Raw genomic sequence first — 11,304 nt, 5'->3', positions numbered from 1 at the left:
CAACATTTTAAGGCGTTTTTCCTCAAAATCATTTTTTTTTTGTTGCTACTGCTCAAAAAAGTGCTTCAAAATTTTGTTTTATGATTTTATTTTAGGCAGTTCATTCAAATGATACATTTTTATTAAATTTTGACAAAATGCAATTTTTGTTAACATTTTAATCAAAACACTATATTTGCCTATTTCTCCTTATACCACTTTTGGACTTAATCCTCGTTTCGATGTGATGGGTCACATATATCATTAAAAGTCAAAAGTGATGCCCCTGATGAGTGGATGTAAACCTCTGACTTTGGGTGTAAATCCTTGGGTCCATGAGGTATCATTGTGATTTTTATTAAAGAGGTTAGTTTTTACGTTTTAAAAATTGTTGTGTTTGCCAGCCGTAAAAATGAAATGTTAACCAATTCAAAGTACTAAACCCTTGAACTCTAAGTAAATCTTTAACTGCAGCAGAACTGTAACATGCTTAGATTCTTCTGATCTTCCCTGTATTGTTTTTKGTGTTTGGAAAGTAAAACAATAAAGATAAGGAAAACTCAACCTCCCAAGCACCACTGAGCATCGTGTTAAGACAGAATTTCCTATAATTATGTTAAATTTTGTTCCCTCGGTCAAAGCTGAAAAAAATAAATTATTTAATATCAGAAAGAAATCAATCAAATGCATTATCTGTTATGAATTAAAATAACCACACAGCTTACCCTTCAACAGAATAATGTCAAGTTTATTTCATTTAGTTTCACATGGATCCCATATAATAAGAATACGGCAAAATTTCGGAGAGTCTTRAATTTTTTTTTCTGACTTATCATTATCATAAATACTAATATGAATACATCATTCACAATAAAACACAGCACTATCCAAGGGCTTAGAGAGTATCACAAGACATCATTCACCACTAACAACAGACTATATTTCATTTCAGCATATTTATAAGAGCTACAGTGAAAGAGAAAGAAACACAAAGAAAGAAAAGGAAGTGGAGAAACTACAGAAAGCCAGTAGCTTGAGTCAAACAACCCTGATTTAAAACAAAATGAACGTCTGTACAATGAGTGGCTATGTGCTGGAGATGAGGAGCAACTCATTCTGGTCAGAGCTGTCACAGCGAAACCGCCGATAAAACAAAACCTTTACCATTTGGCAAACATCTGCGGCTGTACTGACTCTAGCTGGGTACAAGTCGTTATTGCAGCACTGTGTTTGTGCTTTGGGTACGATATGGCAGAGCTGCTGTTAAGTGTGGGCTGTGCAGTGACCGTGGTGGTGGACCAGACAAATGCTCGCTCCTTCCCGAGTCTCTGTGGATGCTTCAGAATGCAGGGAGAAAACTGCATGCGGCGCAGTGGCTCGACGCCCTGAAGGAGGAACGATAAAGACGAGCCGCCGGTGCAGCGGGTTAAAACACGGCAACGGGCTGCTCAAACTGCCTCGCCATCACGGACATCCTGACCAGAATCTGTTTTACTCTACGTTAAGGTGAGTGTGTGCCACTGATTTCAGTTTGATACGAACACCATTAAAAAATAAAACAACATGACTCTGTCTCACAACTTCCTGGACCACATACAAGGCGATAGAATATGGAAAAAAGATTAATCGACAGAAACTGCTCGATGCTCTTACATCAAACTCAAACAAACCAACAAACACACGCCGCTAACAACGTTTGTCACGATTTCCATACTGACAGCACTACAGCGGTTTAAGAAACAACAAATATGGGACGCCACCACGCTCATGAACGGATTTGTCCCTACAGGTTTTAATGAACAATATTCAGGAACTCACCCACTCCGATGGAGGGAAAAAAATGATTGAAACAAAACGCTGAAACAACTTACTTACACCTAACTGTTACCACTTGTATTACTCCATAGATCACAATTTATTCAATCTTTTTAATAAAGATAAATATCTCTTCTTTTAACGTTTGCATTTTCAACAGCCTTCACCAGTCCAGTCCCGTCAGTAACGCTGACAAAAATAAAGATAAATATGAATGTGGAGGAAACTGATGAGAACAGAAGATTGTCCGGATGTTGAGATGTGTGAATGAATAAATCATGGCGTGAACTGAGAACTGGTCGGTGAAGGTGAAACTGTTGGAGCTCCTAAACAGAACCAAAGTAAAACCAATTGAATAACTCTGTGCTCAACATTTGTTGTATAACAACTAATATAGAGTGCACAGTTATTCAACTGTGTACATATAATCATATACTGTATATTTATATATGTTTCAGCAGGTTCATATTTACACAGCACAGACAAATACATTCTCTCAAGTTAAATATTACTACAGTTTTTTTTTCTTTTTTGTTTTTTTTTTTTGTTTTTCCTCATAAATGTAAGTCTTCTCTGTTGCAAGATTTCCCTTAAATGTTCAACAAATGTTTTGGTATTTGTATTCAAGTTTGTTTCGTAAAACCAAACAGACAATCCTCTGTTGTCTTCTACAGTTAAAATACACCACAAGAATATTCATCATGTTTACAGCAAAGACAGACCCCCCACCCTCAACCCACACAACCCTCCCTCCCACGCTGGCCCTGCTCCCTTGGTGGTGATCCCCCCTCCACCACTCCCCTCAAAGACCCACAAGTGTTTTTAAGCCCTCCCTCCCAGCGCCTGTCGACTCACACGRACACACAAACAGACAAACAGAGGAGCGTGGAAATGCAGGTGGTGGTCGAGAGCCGTTCGCCGAAATCACAAGGTCACCCTGAGGAGAGGCAGAGAGAGACGCAGAGTCAATAAAAACTGTCACATCAGATTCGTTTCATGCTTTCATCTTTGGCTGAACAAGCTGGATTCAGTAACTGAGTAGTGTTGTATAAAGTACTACAAAGTGATACTTGAGTAAAAGTACAACTATCTTACCAAAAATTACTTTAGTAAAAGTTAAAGTCTCCTTTAGGAATATTACTTCAGTAAAAGTCTTAAAGTATCTGATATTTTTTTAAAGTAAAAGTATTGATTTAAAATGAGCAGTTAGGTTTTCTGTAATAACATTTATTAGGAGGTGACCTCCTCAAAAAATGCAGAAATGGCTATGTTGTATAAAAATAATTTATTAATGTTAAATTTAGGATGCACTAGTGTAGCTGTTTCAGTTTAGATACATATACCAAAAGTGGCCAAACCTTTTCTCCAAAATAAAAATCTATCCAAGGGCTGTGGGCCAAATGCAATAATTTAATTAATGAAATACAAATACTTCTTAAGTACAGTCCTTTTTATTTTAATGAATATGTCCTGCTGGAGTGTGACATGATTTGTTTGTGTAGTTCAATATGTGTAACTGACTAAGTTAAATCCATCCTTTAAGCATCAAGTTCAAAGGTAATCAAAGACAATAAGCTATGTCATGTTGAAGGTTGGTTAGCTGTAAAACAAGCCAGTGGCTTTTGTAAATAAGCCCAACAAATTATGCTTAAAGCTGTGGGTGGATGTTTCTGAGTCTCCCAGGGCACAGAGCACTTTTAACAGTCATAGAGTATTCAACAAACTTCACCACAGCTTTAAGTCATGTGCTTAGTGCAAATCTAAGAGCAAAGTGAGCTGAATAAGATCAAAGATCTCACAGAAAGCTGCTCTAAAACTGTCTTTCTATCCCTCCCTCTTTATTATACAGACCCACCTTTATTACATAAACACATTATGTGAAAGGATAACCATTGCTGCCATTATTCCTGAAAGAGACTGACTGAACAGCAAATGATGTATAAATGAGCGGTGGGCCTTTTCTCTGTCTTCATCCCACTCTGTTTGCTCTCTGTCCAAGCTGACATCACTGCTTCACACAAGTCTTTGTGATAAAGTACTAAATATACAGGCCATTATTTGTACAGGGAAATAAACATTTTTAAACCACATTTTGTTTTAGATCCACTAAAGGCAACAGGTATAAGTTGCAGACCTTTGAGGATGCAAACCATTTCACAAGTTGCTTTATTTACAAATCCAGAATTTAAAGAAAAGACAATTTCCTCCATTTCAAAATCTGAACTGAAAAAAGTAACTTTTTCTCTTCTTTTCCATCTCTACAAACTCTTGAGGAAGAGGGACTCTAGCTGCTGCTTTTTTGACATCAAAATCTAATTTACAGCATCTCATCAGATTACTTAATATGGATTTGAGATTGTGAAAATCAAACTGTTATAAAACCTGCTGCTAGTCACTTTATCACTAAAAGATTTAATTCAGTTGCATGTCTTGTTCTTTTGTCATTCAAAACTAAAACTACAGAAACATTCAGGTCTTTAAAGTGCCTGTGACATCATATTTTTGTAATTAACATGAATGCATTTTTTGAAAGAGAACATTGATAAAATATTGCAAAACAAATTTTATGTTACTGAGATGAACAGTTGTTGAGATATTWGCATGTGAAGAAACAGGAAGTGATGTCAAAGGGGAATGTCTGAAAGTGAATGGAGCTTTGTTACAACACAGACTATAGAGAAGAATCTGATGTTTCTTTAGATTATTTTGAGTCGCTATAAAAGAGAGATAAAGAAAAGTTAAAGTTTAAATAAGTTTATTTTAATAAACAAAAACCAGAGATAATATTTTATTAATGAGTTCCCCTGTGATGTCACTTCCTGTTTCATTTTGGCTGAGCCAAATTCAAAAGAAAATAGGCAGTTATGTGACAAAATGGGTAAAATAATCTGTACTATGCCAATTTTCTTAAGTAAAAAGATGTTTTCGTTGACTTTTTGTATTTGAAGGATAGGCATGTCACAGACACTTTAATATTTTAACGAAAACTTGCTCTCAAGGCGCCTGAATGTGAAGTGTTGACAGAAAAGTTGGATCTACATATTTCGATTTCTAAATTTCACTAAGAATATAACATATGTGTGTATATATGTGTGTACATATGTGTGTATATATAGTATGTGTGTATACTCACCATCCTGCAGCTGCGGTTCAGCTGGGCGGGCTCACATTTGATTAGAGTAGGAGGTGGGCTGCTGGTCATAGCCCTGGTTGTAACCTCCATCTTCGTTGTAGCCTCCTTGCTGGCCGTAGTCGGGCTGRTACCCTCCCTGGGTGCCGGCATAGGGGTCCTGCTGCGCGTAGCCTCCCTGGCCAAAGGAATCGGGGGCGGGCTGCTTCTCCTGCGATGGGGCGTACGTTCCAGCGAACGCAGCCATCCAGCCGGTCTCTTTGAAGACGAACCACAGGTTTCCCAGCCACAGGATCAGGTTAATGAAACCAAAAGCCTGAAACCCGATAAATGTTTGTTTATATTCTTCTGACATAAGCTCTTCAGAAAGTTTTGCTCAGTCAGCAGGGTGGGACCTACCACGGAGGTGTTGAGGCCAGAGACCTTGGGTTCAAAGACCTCACGGCAGCGGTTTTCTGGCTCGTCACAGGCTGCGATGAGAGTGACGACTCTCTCCGGATCAGTGGCTGTTTTCACGTCCGACAGACCTTTAGCCCAAGCGCACGAGGACACCAGCCACATGAAGGCAAACACTGCCGTCACACCGAAGTCCTAGGGGCCAGAAACATCACATATTTATTTTTACTGCCAAAGTATTTGTCTTTATTGGTGGCGTCATAAATATGATTGACATATAAACTCACAATCTGAGCTCCCTTGTTGTTTTCACGATACTTCTCCAGTATGAAAGAGTATACAGCGAGGGCTGCCATGGAGTAGAGGAAGGAAAAGACACCGATGGTGACGAAGAACTGGGCTGAAGAAGAGTAGTCTCCGACCAGGAACAGACGCTCCTCGTTTCCTCCCTTACAGGTGGGGGCATCAAAGTAAACCTGATGGAGCCTAAGGACGATGTCACAAAGCGATACAGAGACACATGAAAGAGTGAGGAAACAGCTGAGAAAACATGGCAAGTTTTAATAATTAAATCTTTTAGTTATTCTGCCTGGTTACCCTGACCATGCTCAGTTTTTTAAAGGCCCTGTCACACTAAAGCAGATTTGACAACTTGTGTCGACGTCTGGGGAGGGGAAAAAGGTATATACACTGGTGTAGGTCACATATGTTGGGGTAAGTTTTGAATAAGTTACCAGAATACTGATATACTATGATTAACCMACATTTTTTTCAGGAAATATTTAATATATATTGACATGTCAGTGGTGGCTAAGTGGTTAGGGGAGTTGTCCTCCAATCAGATTTGGCGGTTCAATTCCACCGCTACTCAGTCACATGTTGAAGTGTCCTTGCGCAAGACACTGAATCCCCACTGCCTCTGATGTGTCCGATCAGTGAATGAATGTGATTTAAAACACTGACTACAGAATGATTTATCTAGATTAGCTTTGTAGAGAAACATGATAAGAGTGCTGTGTGAATGTGTAAATGAAGACACAGATTGTAGTGTTTATTTAACTGTTATTTAACCRGGCAAATCCCATTGAGATCACAGATCTCTTTTGCTGGCCTGCTTTTGTACATATTTTTTGGGGTGTGCGGGAAACCGGAGTACCTGCAGAAAACCCACGCAAGCACAAGAAAAACACACAAACTCCACAGAGAAAGAGCCCAGGTCCGAACCAGGGATCGATCCCAGGACCTTCTTGCTGTGAGGCGACAGTGCTAACCACTGAGCAGTCGTACACCAGTGTAACGAGCCTTGAGTATCCTGGTTGGATAGAAAGGTGCTATATAAAGTAAATACAGTCTATTTACCATTTACCTGTGGCTGATTAGTTAGGCATAAATTCCAGGTATACAACAAGTAAGTTAAGCACATGTTCACACGTTACATGTAAGTTATACACGTTTGACAGGCCTTGACTGATGTTTCACATAGATCATTACCAGAAACAACAGCAGACCAACAAAGGCTAAATAATTTGACTTCTGTGTAAATAAACATCTAATACAACAGTGACAGAATATCAATATGTATAAAATAGTGTGGGCAAGAACTGTTATAAAACTTTTAATACTGAAATGGTTTTAGGATGGCAGACTTTGGAAATGACCCCACTTATACTACCCATTAGCTCACAACTCCTGAAAAAACATTTCTCCAAACCTATACTTACTGTCTACCACAGGTAAGATACTGACTGTTAATAAAACTCCACAGACCACTTAAAAAAATCTGAATTATCCCTTTACATGTTATTGGTGTAGATTAAATTGATGACTGTGTGTAGGAGAACAAGAGCTGGAAGGTTTTGCGGTCAGAAATTTATTCTAATAAAATGAAAAGTTCATCACTTTCTGTCAAAACTTCAGATGATTTAGAGTTTTGTCAGAAGATGTGTACAACTATCTATGTACAGTCACATTTAGTATTTTACTTTTCTGAAGACATTTTGACTGGATACTTTTACTTATGATGCTTAGGATTCTCCATCAGTGTATTTTTAGGGATTTATAATAATATGGGTACAATATTTACAATTAATATTTATATTTTAAGTAACTTATCCTTTATTGAGTCACCTCTATAAGTTTGTCATATATAAGATGTTACCTCACTGTCTGGTKGCAACAAGACTCATCTGACAATTGACCTTTTTACAGTTACTAATACTTAAAATCACTCAAATTCATTCATTCATTTCATTTTATTTGATCAAGGACAGCACAATACACAATGTTACATGATAATAAACAAGCAACCGTTGCTTTGTACAAGGGTTTTCTAGCCATAGGCTAATTTGCAAACCCAGTCCTTGTACTCAAATAGCTACCTGATTTTTACTTTTATATACAAAAAGACTTATAAATTAGTGTTATTGGTATTTTATACTTGATGAATTACTGCCGAAATTAGCAAATCAAATAGTCAAAGGATCATTTAAACTTTCCTGTAAATGTTTAAGCTTTGATGCTAAATCATAACCTACTAACGTGACTGTGTGAAGGAATGGAACTGGTTCAGGAATTAAATGKGAGAAATTAACAGTCTGCATTATTTATTTTTGCACATAATACATACCTGAAAGGATATTCAAATTCTACTTTTATGTCTAGGTTACTGTCTGATCGGTTTTTACACTCCACGCTCATCTTGAATATGCCGGAGTAGCTGCCACATGTCGAGAAGGCGAAGATTGCAAAGATCTGCAGAGAAAAGAAAAAAAAAACACACAGCTGAATTTGACCATTTGTTCCAGAAACTCGGACACATTCCAGACAAACTGTGAGGAAACCAGAACACAGCTGAAATCTATAAATCCATGTGTTATTTGGAGTGAAAACATGTGACAGATCAATGTGTTATTATTCTGATCGGTGTGAAGATAAAGAGCTCCAGGTAGGCTGCAGACGAGCTTCTCTGGCTGCAGTAACTCACGCAGGCTGGTCCTGATCCACCAATCACTGTAAGCCACTAATAAATTCCCACAGAGTGTAAATCAATGCGCCGCCACCAACAAAGGCCCTGCTGCTGCCATGGTTACTGGTGCAGTTAAACTTTGTGCGCTTGTTTTCACACTTCCTGGTGAAAACCGTGCTTAAGAACCGTTTGATCGGTTAATTTCAGGTCTCAGCACAATCTGCACATGCAGTCGCACAAACGGTATGAAGGGAAGCGCGCACACTGCCTCACCTGCAGCAGATTAGACAAGGCAGGCTATTTTTACCCCACCTCCCTCCTCCCAGCGCTGCAGGCCCCGTCTGATTGGTTGGACCATCTAGTTCGTAATCTGGCCGAGGTGCTCGACCATCTGTCACCAAATACCCAACTACAAGCTACTGTAAAGAAACACAGACACGTACGCACCGACACACCTCATCCAGGAGCTCATATTTGTGATTTGGTTCTTATTAAATAAACTAAACTGAATTGAATTTCAAGACCTCAGCAATCCACAATTTTTCTTATCTGTAATCGAACTAGCCTTTAGCATCATCCTGTCAGATTCTCTCAATTAAGGACATCCAAAAATCTGTATTTCTACATCAGGGTAAACTCATCAGCCATTTGGAAGTGGTTATATTATAAGCATTTCCAAATGGCTGATGAATCTCTTTCAGTCTTTCACTGCAGCATCTGCTACTAACAATCACTGTTTACAACAGGGTGGGGGTCAAGCCCATTTTCACCAAGGGCCACATGAGYGTCATGGTGGCCCTCAAAGGGCCAGTTATAATTAACTTTGATGTTTCTTGATTAACTTTGACTAAACAGAGCTTGTCCCATTCTTCATCTCATTTCTACGGCTCAGCACTTCTAACAAACAATAACTGAGCTCTACGTGGTATTTCCTGCACAGAAACAGTGTTTTAACACGTCCTCTTATAAACCCTGAAAAATACTACATGTCTGACTACATGTGAAATAAATAATACAGAAATACTATTAAAAGTAAAAGTAAGAGAGTTTTAATCCCGGTTGAGTTGTGGTGAGTTGTGAATTCTGAATTCTCTCACTTTCTAACAGGGACTTCCATGCATTTGACCTGCATTGGGAGATGTTTATGGTTGATGCTGACTTTAAAGCAGCTTATTTTGAGACATTAATACAGGTATTTTGATCCTTCACCTATTAAATGTGTTTATTTTGTTATTTGTTAGGTTCATCATTGATATAAAAACTGTTTTCATTTTTAATTAAGTAAAAAAATAACTATACTTTTCTTGCAGCGTGGGGTGGGGACGCTTCAGGCGGACCAGACAGAAGTCATTGCAGGCCTTGAATCTGACACTTGGTTTACAGTAATCATTTAAGCTAATGACTAAGGCTTGTTTCTTGGATTTACACTCAATACTTGCCTAAAGTGAGCCTCATTAGGATCGATTTATTCATCCTTCACTGTTCCTGAAGGATTTTAATTTTCATTTGAGTTTTTAACAATGGTTTTAACAATCAATGCGGATCCACCCCAAAAGGCTTAATGTGTAACAAAGGAGATTACTGATAAATAATAGGCTAAATACAATTCTAACAAACTTTTAAAAAGTGTAACCTTAAGAGTGCACCACCTCACTGTAACTAAAAATATGTTGAATTTATTACTTATTTAAAGACACAATGAGATATTTCACATTTTGTTCTTCATAACAACTGTAAAACCAGGTTTTATTACTTAAATAATGTTGAGTTTTTATTGTTTTAAAGTCAACGACCACAGAATAAACAGGATGAAATGTTGCTGCAGTGGTGCCATTAATCAATGCCCACAGCATGAGCACCAGCTGCTGTATAAGCACAATTATTCACACAGTAAGCAGTGGAGTATGTTGCTCTAAAAATAAATACAAACTGTCTGAGTCAAGTTTTGTATAATTGTTTCCTTAGATAACTTTTCTACAAATGCAGTAWCGCGCAGATCCATTTCTATCAGAGTTTGAACTTTTAAAGAATCAGATGCATTCTGGGCTTCTCTTTCTTCTTCTATCACATTTTACAGAAGTAAAAACTCCACAGGACTATTTAYGTAAAAGCTCTATGCAATTCTTAATATTGCCGTACTTTGATCTACAAACTCTTAGTGGTTGGAAAAAGTGAGTCAGGCTGACATGATTAATCTTGTGTTCCAGCAGTGAGTTTACATGTGGTCGGCCCCTGTGTGTATGGTGAGGTAATAYTGTTTATAATTAGTATAAAACTATGTAAAAACAAGTGTTGTCACATTCCTATACTGTGTAGACATTTTTACACTCCAGTATACTACGCATAAGTTCAGCATCAGTTACACTAACATTTTGCATAAGCTCTACATAAGTCAAAAATACTGTTAAACACTTGTATAAAATATATGTAATAGGGACACATTATGGATACGTTACTCATAGATTAAACATAGGTTATAGTGTGATAGGGCCTTCATTTAACAGTCAAGCATGGTGGTGGTTGTGTGATGGTCTGGAGCTACTTTGCTGCTTCAGAACCTGAACGACTTGTTGTAATTAAATCTGATCAGAACCAGGAAATCCTGAAGTAGAAGGTSTGACCACCAGTTCATGACCCTCAGCTCAAAAACAGTTGTGTTCTGCATCAGGATGAGGATCTGACATTTCTTTCCTCTGCAGCCATGTGAAAGACTCTTCAGATGTCACAAACGCCTGACCGCAGTTGTTAACAGTGGCACACCYGTTTATTGGGCAATTACTTTTTCACATGGTTAGGTTTGGATAACTGAATTAAATAAAAAATTAAAAACAACATTTTGTAGTTGCTCATGTTATCTTTATCTGATAACAAACAGACAAACTGTGTTCATGCTTAATTTAAATAAATTACAACTTAAGGAACAGTGTGTAGGATTTGTTGTTTTTCAGCGACATCTAGTGGTTGAGTGGTTGAATCATCCTCCCTGGTCCTCCCCCCACCCCCACCCCCAGCTTCCAAA

The 11,304-nt window shown here is 38.0% G+C and overlaps 1 protein-coding gene across 1 annotated transcript in view; it reads right to left on the bottom strand.

Moving 5' to 3' along the window:
- Positions 1 to 706: 706 nt before the first annotated feature.
- LOC106519353 (synaptophysin) overlaps positions 707 to 11,304 on the bottom strand; it is a gene marked incomplete at its 5' end in the record, with an annotated part of 21,043 nt that continues 10,445 nt past the window's right edge. Inside the window, 5 exon segments of the mRNA XM_014010989.1 lie at positions 707 to 2,731; positions 4,928 to 5,240; positions 5,324 to 5,515; positions 5,608 to 5,806; positions 7,947 to 8,071. Coding sequence (XP_013866443.1) covers positions 4,959 to 5,240; positions 5,324 to 5,515; positions 5,608 to 5,806; positions 7,947 to 8,071 — 798 coding nt within the window.

Source organism: Austrofundulus limnaeus, unplaced genomic scaffold (genome assembly GCF_001266775.1).
Source record: "Austrofundulus limnaeus strain Quisiro unplaced genomic scaffold, Austrofundulus_limnaeus-1.0 Scaffold75, whole genome shotgun sequence".
Lineage (NCBI taxonomy): Eukaryota > Metazoa > Chordata > Actinopteri > Cyprinodontiformes > Rivulidae > Austrofundulus > Austrofundulus limnaeus.
Note: the sequence above shows the minus strand (reverse complement) of the source record. Positions and strands in the feature narration are given on the sequence as shown.